Source organism: Eumetopias jubatus, unplaced genomic scaffold (assembly GCF_037043125.1).
Source record: "Eumetopias jubatus isolate StellerSeaLion01/CBP00866 unplaced genomic scaffold, mEumJub1_p1.0 scaffold_5, whole genome shotgun sequence".
NCBI classification, from domain to species: Eukaryota; Metazoa; Chordata; class Mammalia; order Carnivora; family Otariidae; genus Eumetopias; species Eumetopias jubatus.
This window is the reverse complement of record NW_028274811.1, coordinates 21,335,484-21,358,355: the sequence shown is the minus strand read 5'-3', so window position 1 is coordinate 21,358,355 and position 22,872 is coordinate 21,335,484. Positions and strand designations below refer to the sequence as shown.

General features: G+C 47.9%; 1 protein-coding gene across 2 annotated transcripts in view; it reads left to right on the top strand.

Annotated features, from left to right (window-relative positions):
* The window catches only part of MARCHF3 (membrane associated ring-CH-type finger 3), a 131,523-nt gene that overhangs the window by 86,382 nt on the left and 22,269 nt on the right, over positions 1–22,872 (top strand). The window contains exons 1-3 of one of the 2 annotated variants that reach the window (XM_028103427.1): positions 6,429–6,516; positions 9,800–10,043; positions 12,880–13,084. In XM_028103427.1, coding sequence (XP_027959228.1) covers positions 9,856–10,043; positions 12,880–13,084 — 393 coding nt within the window. In that variant the 5' untranslated portion in view covers positions 6,429–6,516; positions 9,800–9,855. Of the gene's footprint in view, positions 1–6,428; positions 6,517–9,799; positions 10,044–12,879; positions 13,085–22,872 lie in introns of those variants that run through there. The other variant, XM_028103426.2, reaches the window with a different exon arrangement.

The following is a 22,872-nucleotide window of genomic DNA, read 5'->3' as shown; positions in this document are numbered from 1 at the left end:
TAAGAATTTAATTCCGTGTCAGTATTAAGTGGTTTTGTTTCTGTCAGACAGGCTGGATCAGGTTAAGGAAACTCACCCATCCTTTCTGGCAGGACTGGAAATACAAAGAAATGAACAGACCAGATTTGATTCAGGATGGTCTTGCTGAGCGGCTGCAGGGCCTGCAAGGATGCTCTGGTGGAAACAGCCCTCCATGTAAGCCAACGTGCCAGGCTATTTCTAACAGGTGTTACAGGTACCGGGCTGCTCGGAGGCTCAGGGACAGAGCAGGCTGGCCCTCACACTGAAAAAGTCCAGTTAAAGGTGATGCTCCCGGGCACCTGGGTGGCTCAGTCCCTTAAGCGTCTGCCTTCAGCTCAGGTCATGATCCCAGGGTCCTGGGATCAAGCCCCGCATCGGGCTCCCTGCTCAGCAGGGAGTCTGCTTCTCCCTCTCCCTCAGCCTGCTGCTCCCCTGCTTGTGCTCCCTCTCTCTCTCTCTCAAATAAATAAATAAAACCTTAAAAAAATAAAATAAAGGTGATGCCCTGACAGGTGGGGGCTGTGTGAGACGTGGGGACTGACGTCAAGATGCGTGGTGAGCTGGGCCAGGCAGCCAAAAGAGCAAAAGCAAGAAGGGGCATGGGCTCGGATGAGAACTAATTCCTCAGAGGTTCCTTTGAAGGAGTTCATTGAATGCTTTGCACTGAGGTCAGTGGGAAGTAAGGAAGAAAGAGGCTTCATTCCTCACCAGTATCATGGTGCCCAAGAACCCAGGACATACAGGGGCGCCTGGGGGGCTCAAATGGTTAAAGCGTCTGCCTTCGGCTCAGGTCATGATCCCGGGGTCCTGGGATCGAGCCCCGCATCGGGCTCCCTGCTCAGCGGGGAGTCTGCTTCTCCCTCTCCCACTCCCCCTGCTTGTGTTCCCTCTCTCACTGTGTCTCTCTCTGTCAAATAAATAAAATCTTTTTAAAAAATAAAATAAAATAAAAAATAAAATATACCCACCCCTTCCCCCAAAAAATATCCCCATACTCTCTCATTTCAAATTTATTTTTCAACCAATTGTCCTGTCAGTTACTGAAAACATCTGTAATACGAAAGTTTTCCATCCTTATTAAAAATATCCTTGGGTGCCTGGGTGGCTCAGTCGTTAAGCGTCTGCCTTCGGCTCAGGTCATGATCCCGGGGTCCTGGGATCGAGCCCCGCATTGGGCTCCCTGCTCAGCGGGAAGCCTGCTTCTCCCTTTCCCACTCCCCCTGCTTGTGTTCCCTCTCTCTCTGTGTCTCTCTCTGTCAAATAAATAAGTAAAATCTTTAAAAAATAAAAAAAAAAAGAACCAAGGATATACTTTGGGAAGAGATTACATGATAAAGTGATGTCAGGTAACTCAGCCCTTGGCTACGTGTTGCTTCTTTCTTGTGCTTTGTTGGATCTTGACTTGAAAGACTAGACCCATTTATTTTAGGGAAGCACTAGAAAAGAACCTATGGTTTATCTCTGCACATATATATATATAAGGATACGTGTGTGTGTGTGTGTAGTGGAAAGGCAGGAAACAAAGTCTAAGGGCTGAGAAGAGTAATTCCAGGGGCTGTTGTCATGCTTTGTCTCTATATTTACAATAAGATTGTCAAAGCAGATGTCAGCAGTTCTGTCTCCATGAGACGTCTACTAGGGCAGATGGGCAGGTAGTGGGGAGGACTGCAGAGGGGAAGACCCAGGGGTAGGATGTGGAAGGAGCCCCTTGTCCTCACCCTGGCCCCCGGCTGTTGTAAGGTGACCCCGCTGCCCTGCAGTCTTAAGCACTGCCTGTTACGAAATGCCCTCCGCATGCCAGGCACACACCTACCCCGGTCCTCAGCGTCAGGGAGGAGAATGAGTTTCAACGCCAAGGAGCTGTCTTCCGTTGCTAAGTGTTGGGTGGCAGTCAAAAGCCAGGGCTCGGCCCCTCTCCCCACATGGCCCCCTGAAAGGCTCCCAGAGTACTCCCGACCCCAAAGCCAAACATGTACAAAAGCAACGCAAAGACACCCACAGACCTTGACACCTCACTCGACCACACGTGATAGCACCATGGGATTTGGGGGCTTCTAATAATCCAAGGCATATGATAGGGAGTCCATCTCTGATGCCAAAGACAGGGCTGAAAAGCAAAATCCAAGGAGCTTTCATCCTTACTCTGCACTTGCCTAACTCCTTGTCAAGCTGAGTGACTTTGGTTATCCTCGTGCCAAAACCAAGGGCAATGCAGCCGAGTCTCTTGGGCCCTCAAGGGCCTGAAGGCGCTGCAGGAAGGCCTGGGCCCCCAGAACCTGGCAGAATGCAGACTCTGGACACCTCCCTGGGAGGGACAAGACTGTAGCCTCCCCGTGGTCTTGGTGACATGCAGGTGGGGAAAGCCCCAAGGAACCCCGGCTTAAAATCAGCCAACAGTGGATGCGGGAGGTTGCCGTTAGGAATCTAGCAAACCTGTATGCCTAGTACTGGGCTATCTGCACAGAAGAGGGTGAGTGAGGTACAACTGGGACTGAACCCCGCATCAAATTCCTTAATGGTGGTCATTCACTTGGATGCTGGCAGAAAATGGGTATGAGCGTAGCAACAGATTGGGAGCTCCTGGTTCTTAGAGCATATTCTGCCCTCATTATAGCTGAAATGTTCATCCCCTGTATTATCAGAGATCCTGGACAGCATGCTGTACCCTCTCCACTTTTCCTTATGCTAGACAGGGAGCTGTTTGGTACTGGGCACACTGAACATCACTTGAAGAATATACTTTTTCTCCAAGTGATGTCCCATGAATGTCTTACTCTGTTTTGCCTGCTCCCCTCTGTTGTTTTTAAACCTGTCGTTTCAACTTTTCTGACGTGTCCCGATTGCTCCCCAGTCCCCAGAAACTCATCAGTGAGCTCTGCTTCCCCCCACCCCCACCCCCCACCCCTGCTCAGCAGGGCTGTGTGTGCGGGAGCCTGTTGTTATTTATAAGTGTAATTCAGCTGTCGCTGTGTCTTTGAATGCACAGGGTAGTTGTGGGATTTTTAATTGCCATTTTCATCTATATAATTAAAATTAAACGAAAAAATGGATAGCCTCCAAAATCCGAATTAATTTTATGAATACTTCTTGAGGGGAAAAAATATGTATAAACACGATAATTATTACTTGATTTGCCTTCAGCAGAACTAGACGATTTTACCTGCCTAAAGAGAAAATTAGTAATTTTAAATGAAAAAAAAAAAGATTGGTCTGATACTTCTGGTGCTTCTTGCGGCTGAGAATCAAAAATAATAACGCAGATGGGAAATGATAAATAACTCTGGGTATCACTTTCCAAACAGTATGCTGTGAGATTGGAACTCTGCGGATCCAACTGGCCTTATGCTAGTCTGGATTTTTTTTTCCCCCTTGGTTCCTCACTGGTGTTTACACATTCCTCAAGAAAATGTCTTTACCCCCAAATCAAAACCTCCTTCATGCTCGGAAATAAGCATTTCACCTGCTTACTCTGCTCTGCAAGTATGACAATGAGCACATAAGCAGAGAATAATAAGAAAACAAAAAGACAAGTTTTTGTGTGTATTTTTTTTTTTTTTAATCCACTGGCCCGCCAGGGTTGCAATCTGCAGGCTCATGAAGCGCTTGACGGACATGTTTATAAAGACCTGGATGGTCACTTTATTTGGAATGACAAACTCTCCGCTCCACATAATGAGGTCAGTGAAGCATCCAGAAAAGAAACGTATAATTTGGTAGCGTGGGTCTGTAAGCACAGCCCTGCCGAGACTATTTAAGTTTAATGAAGCAGCTACTTTGCCGCTACACACTCCGAGTGAATAGCCTCCATGGCGTGTTTTTGAAAACTTAAATGTTGCTGGTAATCATGTCCCAGCAATCTCCTTGGAGAGCCTTTGTGCCCTGTTCTCAGAAGAAATATGCAGCTTTTACATGTTAATGGTTTTGAAATTAGTCATTTGCTCCATTTTCATTGGAAAAGGAAGGTCAGTGTATGGTTTCCCACCCACCTTCATTTTCTGTGCACATTCAGGAACCTCCAAGTCAGTTCATCAGGCATGCCATGCACACTGTCTGCTTATAACAGGCCTCAAAAGCCAGGGAAATGTTCTATCGAAGAGCATTCGTATTCTCAGAGACTGTTCTTAGAATTCAGAGGCTGAAAGTCTCCCTCAGAGGGGAAAGTTACTGGACAGGCCATTATTTTTATTTTCCCCCTCGTTTCAATCACCAACCAACGTGTACTGCCCGTTCATTGGTCTCCTTGGGGAGGCCTTGCTCCCTGTGTATGCAGCCCCTCTGGGAAGGCTAAGGGACATTTTAGAGATGCTTCCTGAAGCAGATTTGCTCATGTAAAACTAAGGTCAGCCCTCTGAATCTTGGACCAGTGTTAATGATGTGCACCTCTGTGGGAGTGGAAAGACATCTAGCCATTCCCCCAAATTTAGGGCAGTGTCCCCCGAGTAAGCAAGGGCATAATGGCTAGTGGAAAGGTGCTGTGTCCTCGTAGCTCTGCGGCCCCTAAGAGGGTCTGCAGAATGCTCCTCGGGAAATGTAAAGCCAGACTTGAAGTGGTCGGACTCTGCACCATCAGAAACTTCAAAGGAATATCCAGTAATTTCTTAAAAAAAAAAATTTATTGGAGTGGATGAAAGAATGAATAAATTTGCTTCTCGGTTTTGCTTTGTTGACCAACCCTGGTTGTATGTGTGTGTTGCGGGGGGGGGGGGGAACAGAAGACCCTTCTAGAATATATTGAGACCTGAGGAGCCTACTTGTTAAAAATCTCTGGAATTGGGCACCTGGGTGGCTCAGTCGTTAAGTGTCTGCCTTCGGCTGCGGTCATGATCCTGGGGTCCTGGGATCGAGCCCTGTATCGGGCTCCCTGCTCGGGGGAAAGCCTGCTTCCCCCTCTCCCACTCCCCCTGCTTGTAGAATTCTCTCTCGCGCTGTGTCTCTCTCTCTGTGTCAAATAAATAAATAAAATCTTTAAAAAAAAATCTCTGGGATTATGAGGGTCAAATTTGGAGGTCCGTGCTTGCTGCAGGGTCCCAGCTTGGGACCTGCTCAGTCTGCTTGCTGCCAGGCAACCTGCCTGACCAGGTCAGTGCCGCTAACACACGTACTCTGACGCTCTGATTTTTACCTTTAATCCCCATGGTAATTTGTACATCCCAACAGAGATGCCAGCTTGACAGATCCCTCCCCGAAACAGCCTTGTTGTCCTAAATCTAAGAGATTAAAGTTGACTTGTCACTGAAAATACAGTTCTGATGGAAACAGGCCTGCAAAGGCACTTGGGCGTGGCTTGCACTTTATTTTCTAGTATATTTATCATGTGCTAGATAAGCTAAGATCACGGTGGCTGCTGTAACATATAGACCCAAAGATCTCCAACAAAATAGCAGGTTCTCACCACGTGCCTTCACTAAACGTTTTCATGGACAAGTGAAAACCTGTGTTCAGGGATCTGAACAGACAGGGCTGATGAGAACGAGGAGAAGTGGATGAACAGGGAAGAAGGTGCCTCCATGCTACCTGCCAATGGGATGGAGTGGCACAAGGTCAGAGCTAAAGCGTGATCCGGAAGTACAGCCTGGCGGAAGCTCACCAGCCATGGGGGAAGATGGTTTTCAAAGACAGAAACGAGATGCAGCTCAGCTTACAAAAAGAGCAGGAATGAAGGTAAATGTGGCAGTCATTCTCTGCACGTGGCTCAGTCCAGTTCACAAAGCATGTTCACATGTATTATTTGAGGCCTCATCAACACCCTGACCAAGTGGCTCAGGAAGTATTAGTACCTTCATTCCAAATACGCAAGAAATCTCAACCATGGCTGAGAAGCTGAGTGACCGTGGGGAGTGCTGAGCCAAGGTGCAGGCTTGGGGGGCCTGCCTCTGAGAACAGAGCTTTCTCCCCTAACTCTGCGATCCTCAGGGAGGTTCCAGGGGCTGCTGGGGCCAGGGGGCAGCAGAGGTGAACAGAGCCCCCCCCCACATCACCTCCCCCACATCCTCCAGACATGTCCTCATGGTGCCAGCCATGTTCCCATGGAAATCACTTACCAAAGGCAGACAGTGCCGAAACACAGCAACGATTAGCTGCAGCCTGGTTGAGTCTTTGCTTTGGTAAAACCTATACTCTGTCCTTTAAAGGGGTCACAGCTTAACAGACAGGCCTTTTGTATCTTAACAATGGTCTCATCAGGCTTTCTTTCATCGAGCCTCTCCCTTCTCTTTTGCTGTCTCCCTCTCGTCCACCTAGCACCAACGCCTTGCGCTATGCGCAGCTGGACTTGGCCAGTGCCAAATCATGTTTGATTCGCAGCCTCAGAAAGCAATTAGACAAGGAGTCAAGCCTGGCCAACAAAGGACCTGTCCTACCAGTGCAGTCTGATGTTTGAGTTTACAGAGACACGCCCCCCTCCCCACCGGCACTGTGTTTTTGTCCCGAGAAATCCCCGAGATCCGAATTCTTGGGTGAACTGGAAGATACTCGCCCACAAGAGCAGCAGTGTCGGTAAGAAAGCGGTCGGATGGTGCTTGAAATTTTGCAGGAAGATCCGTGGAAGCCCAGTTAGGCTGCAAAGCGACAGCTCAGCTCTTTCTGGCATCCACAGCAACAGCCTGCTGTTTTCCCAGGTGGCTCTGAAGGAGACAGGGAAATGCAGCGGGCCATTTGTCACTGCCCCAGGTGCAACATATGCATGCCAATTGGCGCATGCGGCCTGCAGAGGCCCACTCCAGCCCCAGGCCTGGTGCAGGCCTCCAGGCTTCCTTTTGACCGAGACTGGGGAGAACGGTGCTCCCATCTCTCCTCCTCCACCTGAGGACATGAAGAGATCCACCCTTGTGGGGGGGGGGGGGCGGCGGAACCAATCCAACTCAGCCCTTCCCACCACGTCCTCAGGTGCCTATGCTCTGCATTATCCTTTCCACCCCATTTGCAATTCAAGACGTGGTCTTTCAAAAGCATGGGAACTCATCATGGGCATGCCAGGCTTGGTATCTCAAGATGCATGGTAGTTAGTGAATACACGGGTATGTTCTTCAGTGAGCGCCAGACCAGAGTGACCCGTCAGGCAGGTCCCAAGTGGGGTTCAGGGCTCTGAAGAGATGGCCCAAGAGGAAGAGGCAAGGTAGAGGAGCCCTCTGTCCCTTTATGCTCAACTCTGTGCCTGGCACCCACTGTGAAGGGAATAAACTGATCAGAAGACCTGTGATATCCCTTTTGCCTTTGAGAAGAGAAATGAAATGAAGTAAATTACAGATATAAAATAAGTTTAAAGGGGACTCTACTTCTAGAATTATTTTAAGGGCATTTTGCTGATTTAGGTCATATATTTAGAACTGCTTCCCTTGATGAGAACTTAATCTGGGTTATAAGTGAATGAACCTGGGGACATCGTGTGCCTGCGTGATGTCCCTTCAAGGGTAGCCTTACTCCTGACAGCCCTGGTCTCCTCTTCTCCCTCTGAGCATCCCTCCTCTGCTTCCTTCCCGTTCCATCGAGCACAGGGAGGGAGCGTTTGGTCCTGTGAGTTGAAGTTATGCAAAACCCGAAAATAGACTCTCAGAGTACATCCAGACATAATGATTCCATGCGGCAAGAAGGTCACTGTGTCTGCTTTTCCTGCCAACACACCCCTGGCTCTTAATCTATGGCTGCCTTGTGAAGCAAGAGAGCTATGCCAGGAAGTTACACTTGGTGACTGGGAGGCATTATGAGAATTTAAAATCATGTCAATGGGGTTTTATAAGAGCAGGCCAGGGGAGGGGGATTAGACAGTTTTAGAAGTCGGACCTTGAACATCCTTTTGTTCTATGGCCTGAGAGCTACCATAACTCAGTTATTAAAAAAAAAAAAAAAAAATCTGGCCTCTACTACAAATCAACTCCACCCTGTCAACCCTGCCAAAAATTAGAAAGACATCCACCCCAAAAGTTTACTGTGGTTATCTGAGTGGTGGGATCATGACTGAATTGTGTTGTTTTCCTTGTACTTTTCTGTACTTTCTCTAACATACATTTCTGGCTTTGGCAATGTAAAAAGAAAGAAAGAAAGGCAACAAATCCTATTTAAAAAGCAAAACTAAACTAGCTAATTATGCAGTTGTACTTTTGTATGCTTACTGCCTGGTGGTTGAGAAGCCCACCAGAGTGGTGCCAATGACATAGCAGAGGCGGCTCTAGCCTGTGTCCTCACATCAGGCCTCAGACCAGGGCTGGTGTCCATAACCACCTCCCCATGGCCAGGCTCCAAAGGTATGCCGGCAGAGAGCAGACCACAAACGCGGAGAAGATTGGTGGCAGCCAAGGACAGGAATGGGAACATGCTAGAGCGAGGCCAGCCAGACACCGCAGCAGCAAGGAGGGGATTCCCTTCCCGTCCAACTGTCTCCAATGGTCAGGCCTCCCTGATATGCGCACGTTGGGAGGGAGGGCGTCAGTTCAAGTTCATCTGCAAACACTGTGTTCTCATCTTAAGAACATCCAGTTGATGTACATTGTTCTGGAAGTCGGGGAGATCCTGTTTGCCAGACCTGGAGGAGTCAAGTACTGTATAATAACTGGGAAAAAGAGCTAGGAGGAAACAATCCTTTGAGGAATTCCAAAATTCCACCTGGGGTTGTGGGATGGATTTACTTTAATTTGGGGCCTTTGGCATCCAGTCTGCTTATTGATGTGACTTCAGCCCATCAACCAGTCCTGTGTCTCCCTACAGAGTCCAGGCCGTCTTGGGCTCCGCGGAGCTTGAAGTGAGCAGGCTGGGCAGAAACAGCTGTATTGCTAAAAGTGAGATGCAGCTCCTATGAGTTTCTATAAAGACCTCTATTTTTCATGCATCACCAACAGACTTACTACTGGATGCAGTGGGTCCACACACCAGTGGGTCTGAATGCTTTGAATCTGAGGTCCAGTTCAAGCCCACACCACCCTGATCGGGGACAGAATTCCTTGCAGGCTATGTGACAGGCTATGTGTCAGGGAACGGATTATTTTTAACAGGCAGTGGAGGTCTCATCCATCCTCATTTCTTGCATTCTCATCCTCTATGATGATGCAGTATTCCACTACCAAACACTCAGTTCTAATGTTTTGATTGTGATGTCCATTAAGAAAAAAATGTAACAAGCTCATCCAACTAATCACTTCCCATGAATAACTATTTAAGACAAGGCCAAAATGGGTTAAGTTTTTAAAGGAAGTTAATTGTCAAGATATATTAAGTAGATAATTGTATTATGGGACGCAGATATGGCAGCAGTCAGAAAGGTGGACATTAATTGATTCATTCTGGCCAGTATTGTCCTAGAAGCTGCTACTTGGCCAGAGTCTTTTTTTCCCCCTCTTTCTCTCTGTTTTTAATCTTAGCATCTCAGAATGAAGCTGAATGGAGAATAAATTGCTTACAAGAAAAAAGAGTTACGAACAGTTTTAATAACGATTCTAGTAACTTTGGGTGTCAACAAAGACTTATTGCTTCTCTGGCAACGGAGCAGAACTGCTTATCTCCTCGTCATATGGGGCTCCAGAGCCATCGCGCCCTCCCCTCTCCAAGAGCAGGGCTCCGAAATGTTTATGTACACCGACACGCTCGCTATCTGGCTCATAAGCACATCCGCTGTTTCCCGCGGGCTCTGCACACGCGCGTGCGTGCATGACATGGTAACCAGATAGTGTGCCACGTCTAGGCTCCCCCTGTTATATTAAATAATGACATGATGAGGTGGGTGGCCTGTAATTCCCCCATTTTCTGTTAACCACCCTGCCCAAGTAAACTGTTTTCTGATCTCTCCTAGATGGAAATCCTGTATGAATGTGGAAGCCATTAGCCAAGTAATTGCTGTCTGTTACCATGACAACCAGCCGCTGCAGTCACCTGCCCGAAGTGTTGCCAGACTGCACCAGCTCGGCCGCGCCCGTGGTGAAGACCGTGGAGGACTGTGGCAGCCTGGTGACTGGGCAGCCGCAGTATGTCATGCAAGTGTCGGCCAAGGACGGGCAGCTGCTGTCAACGGTGGTGCGGACTCTTGCCACCCAGAGGTAGTACCGCTATTAAAATAATTGAATCTGTAATTGATCCGGAAGACTCTCGGTCAGATGGAAACTGCCAGAGGGAGCGTAATTAGCACTCAGGTCTTTTGTGTCAGGTGAGCCGAGGTGCTACCCGAGTTCTCTCATCCTCACCGTTTCTATAGCGATGGGGCATAAAGCTAAAATTCCCATTGTTGAATTTTCTACTTCAGGTCACACGTGTAGAGAGAGCCAGGCAGGGAAAGATCCCCCAAGACACAGGGCCACTTTCCCCGCATTTGTTATGTGGACGTTGCTATGATAATTACGCTCTTGTTGCCAGGCACTAACAAAGGCAGTCCTTTGTGAGGATGGGAGGAAGGAGGCACCTGATTTCAGGTGACAGAGCTCTGTCACCTGAAGTGATTGGACTTGTGGGCACGACTTCTGAAGGGACATTCCTGGTGCTTGTGCCAATCAGCACTGCCTGATGGGAGACCGTCCGGGGCTTCATCCCGGGTGAGTCTCCTCTCTGGCACGTCCCCACTTGGGGGCCTCTTTTGTGGCCCCCTCCTTTGTGCTCCATAAGCCCCCCAACTCCTGGTCCTTCCCAACACACCCTGCCCTACGATTGTTCAAACTGTGACAGTTTGTCTCCCCAGAATGAGGAACCAAAGCAAGGCCAAAGGCTCCGACCAGCCCAGAGATGGCTCGTCCCGGCTAGCTCTTTGTCCCTGGAGGTCTCTCTTGTGCTGTTGCTGTCCAATGGCAGATTGAGAGCCACAGGCTGCCCGGCCAATACATGCTCTTTGGCTTCTCCAGCTTTCTGTCAGGATAGGTAGGGACAACTCTGATCAATTAATGTACAGTGCCTATCAGCACTGGACCTCTCCTCTGATACCAGCACCACTTCTGACCCAGAAGCTTTAGACCAGTCACTCGCACACTGACTGCTTACCTTGGTCTGAGCAACTCAACCAAACCCTACGGGAGAGATCCAGGCGCACACACACCTGCGGCAGGACTGTTGGCAGCACCACAAAATTTTCTGTCGCCCCAGCCTGGACATGGTGGCCACCAGACATGGACTCACACCCTCGTGCATCTTGCAAGCGCTGCCCACGCATCTGCTGTTGCCGATCAGTGCAGCTCTCGCTAAGGGGTCGAGTAGAAAAAAGTCAATATGTATTTTCCCACCTCTTGAAAAGCTTCTAACAATTGGTTAGGACTCAGAATATGACAAGGCGATGAGCGTCATTGCTCATTTGTGAACTGAGACAGGTCACTGTGTGTGCACCGTCACCCTGGCAGCCTTCACACACCTTGTTTAATCAGGAAGAACAGGCTACAGAGCTAAGATGACTTAGACTTGTGAGCCAGGGCGTGTGTGTGTGTGTGTGTGTGTGTGTGTGTGTGTGCATGTGCACGTGCTCACATGCACGCGCATGAGGGGTTTTCACATGTTTACGTGGTCATGTAAACCAGATGATTTTCGACTTTCACATGCATTTGGCTCAGTGGGAATGAAGGAGCCAGGAATAGTCAGAGAAAAAAAGTCAACTCCTTCAACTTTCTTCTCCCACCCCTGAGTGGGCCCCCCTTCCGGGCAAGGAGGAAGGACGTCTTTTCCTCTTTTAATCCCCCTTTAGCCTTCACTCATTCCCAGGATCATCCCAGAAAGGCCCTTGGGAAAGAGCAGTGCTTCCATGGCAAGTAGAGGGGCTGTCCCTAGTTGGGCATATGTAGTGATAACATAGTTTAAAACCGAATGCCCAATAAAGGACAATATGAGAAGCGATACACAATAATGTCAATCAGAAAGGAGTGGTCCTTTCCTGAGACACAGTATGCACGGGGAGCTGAGGCCATCTCAGTTTGAGGCCTTCATTGTCCTCTAACTTCCCTGATGAGCGCTACGTCATTTGATTTTCCCTGACCTGAGGTTTCCTGTAAGTGAAAATAGTCACCATTAACGACACATTTACTACATGCTGGTCCTTATTCTAAGCTTCGGATTTGGACCATCGTCTCTCATCCTTATGTCACCTTTGAGGAAGGCACCATTCTTTGCACCTGTTTTAGAGAGGACAAAACTAAAGTACTTGGCAGTATGATGTTACTTGCACCAAGTTAGCCAACTGGGAGGCAGCAGACCTGGGGTTCAGAGCCTGACTCATGAACCACTACACTGTGTGCCTCACAGAATGTGTAGGCCTGGCTTTTTCTCTCTCCAGATTAATGGCAGAGCTCTGGACTGAGGCCGCCTCTCTAGGACATACTCATTCCTTATATTTGGCATAGTATCCTTAACATCCCCAGGAAGCTCAAAGGATCACCTGCCCCTCAGCTCGGTGCTCTGGCTCAGACAACACTTCTGTGTTATGACTCGAGAATTGGCTGCCAGTTAACTTGCCTCCCCTCACTCTCCCACCCTAATGAAAAGAGAAATGAAAAGAACCTCTGAGTATTTGAACGTGTCCTGGTTTGGTTCAAAAGGCGCAATTTGCCTAGAAACTGCGGTTGATGTCATTTCAAAACAATTTCTGTTTTTAATGGTGAGGAATCGTTCTTATTTCTTGATTGGTAGTTTGCCTGAACAACATCCACGTCCAAGACAACAATAACATGCTGCTCACTTTCACCCGCTTTCGGCCCTGGGCCACCCCCCTCCTTCTTTATATTGTCAAAAGGAGGTGCCCAAGGACCCCAGCCCTGGCCTCCGCTACCATGTAAACGGAGTGTCCATCCAGGGCGTTAAAGCAGGTGTCTGCCTGAGGAAGGTCTGAAGGACACAGAGCCAGAGGACCATCCTTGTGGCGATGGTTTTGGGCCTGGTGACCAGCAGATACCCCTCCTTCTGTTGCAGCCCCTTCAATGACCGGCCGATGTGCAGGATCTGCCATGAGGGCAGCAGCCAAGAGGACTTGCTCTCCCCCTGCGAATGCACGGGGACTTTGGGGACAATTCATCGGAGCTGCCTGGAGCACTGGCTGTCGTCCTCAAACACCAGCTACTGTGAACTCTGCCACTTCAGGTTTGCAGTCGAGCGCAAACCCAGGCCGTTAGTGGAGGTCAGTCACTGGGGCACGTCCTGAAAACTTAGCTCTAATGAGCAAATGATGTCTGCTTTTATGCCCAGATCACAAACCTGGTGCAGCTCAGTGAAGCACAGCAGTAGCAGTGTGCATGAGTGTGCGTGAGTGTGCGTGGGTGCATGAGTGTGCGTGGGTGTGTGTGAGAGACACAGAAACAGTTCACACGCTCGCTTCGAAGCCAGCAGTAGAAAGGTGATCTCCATGAGGAGACAGGAGAGCGGGGAAGTTGGCAGAGCTGCTCCCCCTTTGTCCATCCCTACGAAATGGAACAAAGAGATCCAACACTCTCTCTTTGCACACCATCTGCCCAATTTGAAGCACCAGGTAAGTGGGCATTTGGGTTGCATAGCCTGAGAGGTCTCTGTGAAAAAATAGAGGTGCAAGGATAATGGATGCCGACTCACTCTTCTGGGGTTTGAGTAAGTTCCATGACCTTAGGTAAGTAATTTTACCTCTTGAAATTACTATGAAGTTTAAATGAGGTAAGAGTTCTAAAGCACTTAGAATAACAAGTACATATCCAAGTGTTTGAATTAAAAAAAAAAAAACTCTCTTAGGAAATTATACACAAGCTTTTTTCAGCTAATAACCTAGCATTGGAATCTCTTTTCTTTAAAAGGCAGGCATTTCAACCCAACCATTAAAATGGCAGGACACTCTTTCATATTTTAGGAGCCGCACATTTCTCCTTTAGACCAACGGTCTAGTCCTATATTAGCTAGAAGCAGCGGAAAGTATCATTAGACTATTTTGCCTTCTGTCCTACCCTCAATTTCTACTGGTCAATTAAAAATTGGATGTTAGCATATATACAACTAAATATATACAATTAAAAATAGTATATTACAATAAACATTCTAATATACTATGAGCCAGAGCTAACCTTTGAAAGAGACCGAGACCAAGATTATGGGCCTCTAATCCAGACCCACTGATAACCTCCCCCTTCTTTCAGCAGCTGACCCAGCAGAACTTTAGCATTAAACTAAAGCTAGAAATCAAGACGCCCTTCTTGGAGACTATTTAAAACAGGACGTTAGCACCTTGCCGCTTACGGCACTTACGGCTCTGGAGAGCTCTGCATATACCTGCTCTCCCGTTTGACCTTGAAAATGTAATCAGGACCTGGAAACTGGGGCCTGTTTTAGCTATGACATGCTTACCAAATGGCACAAGATTTATTTGACTTGCCTCAGTACACCCTCTGCTTTAAGACTCTGGATCGAATGACCTCTTAATTTAGTGGTCTTGCTGCTTGACAGCCACTATCAGAAATTCCTATTTTAATCTGGCCCCACGCCACATTCCCTGGGATTTACATTTCAGAACTTCTCTGCAGAGGTGGGGGCCGGGGGCGGGCTGAATATAATTAAACAATAAACAAGGGGGGTGAAGATTTCTCAAGCCCAAAGGCAAAAGTGAAAAAGAAGCCTATTTCTCCTCTCCAGAAATTTCTGGAACCTCCCCAAGTTGATATTGCACCTTCTCCAGGGAAGCTAGCTTCCCAGAGTAAAAACAAAACAAAAACACAACTCTGCTTTAAAAGGGGTACAATCCAGTGGTCTTTACTGGTATCTCCCCAGTAAAGAAAACTCTTATTTTTGCTTGGTAAAAAATCCCAGTGTGTGTGTGTGTGTGTGTGTGTGTGTGTGCGCGTGTGTGCGCGCGCGCGCACATGTGTGTGCTCACATGCACATGTCGGTTTTGCCCAACTAACTCGCCTGTGTCGAATCACCCAGTGAACCCCTTCCATCTCGGAGAGGAAAACATGCACCCACACACAGAGGTTCTTCAAAGTTGCCTATGCTTGGCCACAGACTGTGGGATCTTAGGCAGCCAACATTACACAAGGAATCGAGGCAAATGACCTTGAGAATGTGTGAGGTGCTCTGTAAGATTTAGGGCCTCGCCTACAAAAACTTCACCCAAACGGTCACCGGTGGTGAAATTTTCATTGCACAGATGGAATGTGACATTTTTCAGAGTTAATGATGATTGAACAAGTTGAAAGTGAAAGGCAAACCTCAAGCCAGGGGAGGCTGGCCGTTTGATCATCCCATGGCGAAATGAACTTGCTGTTTGACCACAAGCAATAAAAAGAAGTTGTCTTTGGTTTCTCAGCTGGAGGACAAATGAGAACCAGGTGCAGGCAGATTTTTCAACAAATGACATTACTAATTGACTTTTCTATTCTTACCAAAAGGCTGGTTTATTCACACTGAGCTTTGCTTCATATTTTTATCTCAAGATACCAAGCATCTTTTTTGGAAAATCAGCAAAACCCACCTATTTGGGTTAAGCATTGGGAGTATTGTTACTTTATTTCTCATTTGTACTCTTTCAGTTGCTTTAATCATTACTGTATCTACCAGTTGGATCTGCCTTCTCATTAAAGCAAGAAAATTCTGTATCTTTGAATTTCAAAATCAATGTGATAATAACAGCTTCTTGTTTGCCAGAGGAAGTGGTTGAAAAAGTCATTTATAAATGTTATTTGTCAGCACCCAAGTGTTAACGTTGGTCAGAATCACTGTCACACCTCAAATTCCCTCTGTTCAGGAAACTCCCCCAGTCCTTCATCCAACATAGTCTTAACCCTCCTGATCACCAACATTGCGAAGACACCGCCCCATTCCTTCCTTTCCTGCACTCTCTGCGGCCAGCAGCTGGATGTTCATTTTTCATAGATCAGAAACCCAAAGTTTCTGTCTACAGGTTTCTACTCATAATGGCCCAATCAGTGGACCGGTTTGTATTAGTACCTCCAACATGGGCACCACGTCCTCACTTAACCAGTGCCCATTTGTGAGACATAGCTCAGTTTCTCAGAGCTGCGGAGAGTGAGCTAGGGGCTCTCCATGATATCCTTAGTCTCTATAAATACTTGCAAAAAATACGTTCCACACTTAAAATGAGGACATACTCGATATGTGATTTATACCTCGATAATATGATTTTGTGTGTGCCTATCTACAAACCTACCTGCCTCCATGGGCAGACTAAATCATTTAGTGCCCTCTGGTAAATTAATTGGCAATTTTATATCCTAAATTTTATTTTAATTTTATTTTTTGCTGCTAAGTAAGCCAGTGTAACAAGGGCTAGTTTCAACCCAAGAGAGCTACTTTGTGATCATCGGTTTATTCAGATGCGGGTGAATTTCCTCTAGTCCAGCTTATGTAAATCTCGTAAGGTCTGTGTCAGTCAGGCAAAGCTTGACAGGGAAGTATTCACACCGTATGTAGCAAAAAGGAAGAGCGGATACAACACACATACATCTCACACCTCCACGGACAGCACTTCTCTCCTCCCAAGACAATGTCTTTTTCATTGATGATGGAAAATTTACCCAGGAGCAATTTGTCAGATAAATTATCCCCAAGAATAATGACCTGGTAGAACGCAGTAAATAGACATCCACTAACCATAAAAGGATTCGCTGAATGACCAGCCTGGGTGGTTTTATGGGTTCCTTCCTGCTCATTTTCAGTTTTCCTCATCTCTCTCTGTAAATTGAACTCTGATACCATTCTTTTACAACAAAGGGAAAAATACAGAAAACCAATAAAAGTAGCATGATGCGTTCCCCAAAATGTGTGCCTTGACTCTCGCCTACCGCGGTGATTGCTTATCTGATGGAGCAGTTTGCCAAGGAAACGCATCTTATTATGTGCAAACAGCATGCTTGCAACATGAGTTTCCACTGATGGGAGTATCTGGCACTGGGCTTTCCTAAGATATGTATCAGTAACACCCACCCTGGCCCGGGAGACTTATGAAGTAATAGATCAGCTCAGCACTGTCCTGATTAAAATGAAATAGCTAGGAAATGGTGCAAAAACCGGGGGGGGGGGGGGGTGGGGGAGGCAGGGGGGAGGGGGCGGGGAGGTCTTCCTAAGATCTGCTGTTCCTCTGATTTGGGAGACATGGTGATTTTTCACAGAAGGAGTGATTAGGTTTCCACATTCCTACTTCCTTTACACAGACCCAGCTGATTGATAAGAATGGTAGGAACAATTTAAAAGCTGTTCCCTGTGACTCAGAGGTTTAGCTAAACTGAAACTAAGAATGTTTCACACATATCTGTTACTCAGAATAATGGGATGTAAAGCAAGAGAGAGGAGGATTAAGGTTTTTTTTCCCCTAAACTTTTTATTTATGATATATATATATATATATTTTTTTAAGTCACTAGAGGAAAATGTTTCTAAAGTGTGCCCTGGATTCAGTGTAATCTCCAGCTACACAGCAGGAAGCCGAGCTGAACTGCTGTGGGGAAACCACTTTGTACCTTGGCATCTGCTATTTAATAGATTTAAGACTTTCCTCAAACCCTCTTAATAAGTATGTATCAGGCTTAGGCGACATTGCTTGGCTCTTATTATAGTGGGTTTGGTTTGGTTTTGATTTTTAATATATCCATTTAAGTAAAAACATGGTTTTTTAGTTTCGGAGCAGGCAAATTCCTCTCAGCAAACCCTTGTAGCATCAGGGTATTGACATAAAGGGATTCAAGGAGCTTCCCAGGCATGCGTACCACCTATTCCATTCTTCCTCCAAGGCAGGCAGGCAAGCTCCCCCCTTCACGCCAACTCACGAGCGCAGCCTAGTAAGGAAGAGAGCGGGACCATGATCACAGCATGGGATAGGCAATCCAGAAGCACCTGCTCATTAAGTCAGTGCATGAATGGACAACGTCCCTTCCCCCAGTTGCAAACTGTATATCATACTTTGGGCCTGTGGCTTTAAATCTAAGAAACCGACACCGTGGCCTTACGGTTCAAGCCAGACACAGCTAGACGAGGTCTTCCAGGAAACACACCAGCAACCCAGCTTTGAGCCACACAGCACACAAGGAGATTCTGACCAAGCCCGGCCCCCACTCACTCGCCGGCCCTCCGTCAGGTTTGGCAGAAGGGCAGGGGACTGCAGCCCTGTGGGCACACCGAGCAGTGAGGAGAAAACACACACTCCAGGACCCCGCAGGAAACCTCTGGCCCAAGTTAGAAAAGTGTGGTTGGGAGTAGCGCAGATGGGGCCAAATCGGAAAGATTCGGGCCCAGCTAGCCTCTGCCAAGCTTTTAGGAGGAATCCAGGCACTATACAAACAGGGCACCGTAGTTCTGGGTAGAAAAGCTCATATTGAACATTTGGTAGATGAAGACACAGGTTTACCGTGGTTCCGTGAGGCCAGACTCCCTAGGCGAGAAAGAAGTAAGAAGGTCTGACGCGCTGCTCTCAGCTTCTCCCTCCTATTCTGGGTCCTGTTCCGGAGGGACGAAATGGAAAAGGTCACCCCCTGGCGTCTGTGGAGCAGGGTGGGAGGGCTTTCACTGAAACCACCAGGAGCTCCCACTTCTTCCTCTCACACCCGGGCTGACTGCTACCACCTGAGCTCAGGACCAGTGAGCACAGGTTCCTCCCGCTCTGGCCCCAGGCTCCCTGGTCCCTCCTAACTGGAGGCAGCCCTCTGACCCGCTCCACGCGAGGCTACAGCCTCACAAAGCGGAGGAAGGACTTGCAGCGTGAAAGACAGAGAGGGGAGTGTGTTGAGGAAGCTTGCATGTCTAAGTTGTGGATAGCACAGCCTCTGGCTGAGTGAAATCCGTGCCGGTGACTTTGCCAAGCGGGGCTTAACATGCCAACTCTGGCCACTGGCTTGTAACTGTAGTATATCCCACACTGGGCTGGCCACCCATGGCCTGCAGTGAGAGCTTGGACGAGTCACTTCTCCTTATGCGTTAGCTCCTCACCAGCCAAGTAAAGCAGAGCTCACAAACTGGCTTGCTCACTCATGCACACAGGTGTGCTTTTTGCTTCAACACTTTTTAAAATTTTTTAAATTTTTTTAAAGATTTTATCCATTTGGGGCGCCTGGGTGGCTCAGGCGTTAAGCGTCTGCCTTCGGCTCAGGTCATGGTCCCAGGGTCCTGGGGTGGAGCCCCACGTCGGGCTCCCTGCTCGGTGGGAAGCCTGCTTCTCCCTCTCCCACTCCCCCTGCTTGTGTTCCCTCTCTCGCTGTGTCTCTCTCTGTCAAATCTTTGCCAAGGCCATCCGTGACTGAACCCCCGATTTCTTGGGAAATCGCTCACCCTTCTGGACCTAATAAAATCCTAAAAAAAAAAAAAAAGATTTTATCCATTTTTATTAGAGAGAGAGAAAGAGAGAGCATGAGCGGGGGGCAGGGGCAGAGGGAGAAGCAGACTCCTCGCTGAGCAGGGAGCCCAATGCAGGACTCGATCCCAGGACCCTGGGATCATGACCTGAGCTGAAGGCAGACGCTTAACCGACTGAGCCACCCAGGCGCCCCCACACTTTTTTTTCTCCAAAGGAATTTGAATGCCTGTAGGTAGGCTAAGCACTCCCAGTTCATCCAGACCTGGCCTCTTGCTTCCATCCACCCAGCGCTCTTCACCCTCTTGCATTATCTGCCTGCCATTTACATTTGAGATTGCAAAATTGGGTGATTTCTCCCACCTGTCAGAATTTTCTGATACTACAAGCATTTTTTTTTTTCCTACCAGCATCTTTCTTTCAGGGTAGTATAGCCTGGACCTATGCATCTCCCTCCTATTGTTCCCACATGGTAAGTGAACTGAGATGCCTGGTTCAGAATCACAAGGCAGATGAAACACAAAGAGACGGTGCATCAGCATGGACGGGGTCAGAACAACAGCAGTTCCGGTACCTTGCACTTCCATCCCCCCTTTAGTGTTGCCCAGACACTTCCTTAACCTCTGGTAAGGTCTCTGGACAGGCCGCCAGCCTGCACCTGGGCTAGCCACACCATCTTTGCAGCCAGCCGGCGAGATGACATCCCTGCTGCCCTAAGTCCTGAGATCCTCCACCCCGTAGTTGTTCTGTCTTGAATTTTCGTCTTGGTTCTGGTGGCTAATTTGGCAGTTGCTTCGTTACTTAAAGCTTAGTTACAAAGAAGCTGTTTTAAGGTGTCTATTAAATTCACAGCTTGCTTCATTAAAAATCACTTCATTAAAAAAGCAAGCCAACCGAAGTGTTCCCATGGCCGTGCCAGATGGAAGGGAGCTCACTCCTTGTTGCGTGTGCTTTCAGCCCATCCGCTGCTGGTACAGGATTAATTTGGAGGGAAAATCCAGTTCCGTGCATAAAAAGAATTACATGACCAGATTCTATTATTTTAAATTGTACTGATCCTTGCAGTGAACTTGGGTTGAAATACAAATTAGAATCCATGTTCGGAAGAGGACCTTTGGCAGTCCGGCAGGGCTCCCTTCCACTGGCTCGCTGAGGATGCAAAAACGCAAAACGCCAAGAGTTGCTTCACCCAACTTTTTAAATTTCATTCTGTATTTTAAAAAGTACAAAGGAGGGGGCACCTGGGTGGCTCAGCCAGTTAAGTGTCTGACTTGATTTCAGCTCAGGTCATGATCTCAGGGTTGTGGGATCGAGCCCCGCATCGGGCTCTGCGCTCAACGTGGAGTCTGCTTGTCCACTGTCCCTCAGCTCCTCCCCTCCCCCCGCGCTTGCTCTCTCTCAAAAACAATAAAATAGATTAAAAATACAAAGGAGGATGAAGAATAATGTCTCAAACAGGTGCATCGCCACCACCCAGAATTAACAGACCTTAGCATCTTGTGAGCGACAGACCTTTCCAAGGAGCAACGTCTTTGTGGAGACAGACAGAAAACGGCTGTAGTCTTCACTAATTCACCCACAGATGTTCTCTAATACAGGAGAAAACTGAATCAGGTTTTCCTTAAGCCCATCTGGGCCAAGAATAGGAGGCAGTAAACAAAATGAGACCAATAATCCTTGCAAGATTCCGGACCCTTTTAGCTAACTCCCAGGGTAAGAACAAATAGGACAGCGAGCGTGGCCACCGAGACGTCCACTTCTTTGAAAGGCAGGCAATTAGAAGCCAGTACGTGGGAGTTCGGGGTGGCGATAGTGGAGGTGAAACTGTCCCTGGGCAACTGGCAGGAGAGCTTTGTAGAGCGGAGTCTGAGAGAGGAGCGTTGCTGTGTCACCGAATGACTAAAGCTGGAAATCATCTTCCCCTAAGTCGTGCCAACACAACGCGGCGCAGTTAGCTCACGGGAACTGCCCTGTGCAGGTACAATGAGTCAGGTTGAAAAGAAGGGAGACATCCATTGCAGATTTCAGATGCAGCGTTACAGACTGCATACAGCCCCCCGCTGGGGGCGTCCACCACCCTTCCCCTTGCCTCCTCAGTTTTGTGTCAATAGCTGGCACTTTTAACTCCAGAGAAAGAATACACCTTATTAAACAAATAATGGTGTGAAATATTGCGAGCAGTACATGATTATAATTAAACGCTGCCTAATGAACAGTTGTATTCGAACGAGCAAAGCCGAGAAGTGTCTTCATATAGGCAGTGGGAAATCAGTGGCTGTTCAGTCACAGAGTGATTCGCTAAATGCCTGTTTACAGGAGAAACTCCGTTTTCCAGAAGAGGCACGGATCTTGACGTGACACCCAAATCAGGGGCAAATGCTTAATTTCACTTTGCGTCCACCTATTTGTAGCCTCAAGATTTCACATCCCAAAGTGTTTTTCTTCTTGTTTACCCATTTCCTAGGCAAGAGAGAACTCTGGCATGCTGTAGTGCTCATATAATCATCTGATTCCCATGTCTCTATCCTCATATGGATACTATCCCATTTTGTAGGTAAAGAAGCTGAGACTTTGGGATGGTAAGTCACTCTTCAGAGATCTCAAGTACTTTCAGCCGCAGGGCTAGGAGGTGGAGAAGGCAGAAGAACCCAGGTCTCCATGACCCCCTTAGTCCTTGATGTTCCCAACCATACCTGGCTTCTTCCATCCTGACTCGAAAATACTTCTTTTCTTTTTTTAAGATTTTATTTATTGATTGATTTGACAGAGAGGGAGGGAGGAAGAGAGAACAACGCACAAGCAGGGGGAGCAGCAGGCAGAGGGAGAGGGAGAAGCAGCCTACCCACTGATCAGGGAGCCCGATGTGGGACTCGATCCCAGGACCCTGAGATCATGACCTGAGCCGAAGGCAGACGCTTAACCGACTGAGCCACCCACGCGCCCCAGAAGTACTTCTTTTCACTTGTTCGTTGACATGGACGCACACAAGCACTCACTGAGCCAAGGGCTTCTCCACCGATAGCCAGCCTTCCTAAGAGACTAGATGTACGGATGATTAAAGCCCTGATCTCCTCTTCACACTGAATTCTCCTGTTAAACCTAAAGCTGCTAGTGAGGGGGTGGGAGAATGAATGGGCAGTGCACAGGGTTTTTAAGGCAGTGAACCTACTCTGAACAATGGTGGATACATGTCATTTTGCGTTTGTGCAAGCCCATAAAATGTACAATACTAAGAGCGAACCCTAACATAAACTCTGGACCTGGCCACTAAGGACGTGTCAGTGTAGGTGCATGGGCTGTAACAAATGCACCACGCTGGTGGGGATGTTGAGAATGGGGGAGCCTCTGCGGGTGTGCGGGTAGGGGGCATATGGGAACTCAATTTTACTATGAACCTAAAATTGCTTTTAAAAATAAAGTCTGTCTGGGGCACCTGGGTGGCTCCATCTGTTAAGCATCTGCCTTCAGCTCCGGTCTTGATCCCAGGGTCCTGGGATCGAGCCCTGTGTCGGGCTCCCTGCTCAGTGAGGAGTCTGCTTCTCCCTCTCCCTCTTCTTCTGCCCCTCCTCCCCCAGCTCATGTTCACTCTCTCTCTCTCATGCTCTCTCTTGCATGCACTCTCTCTCTCAAAAAAATAGTCTAAAAAATTA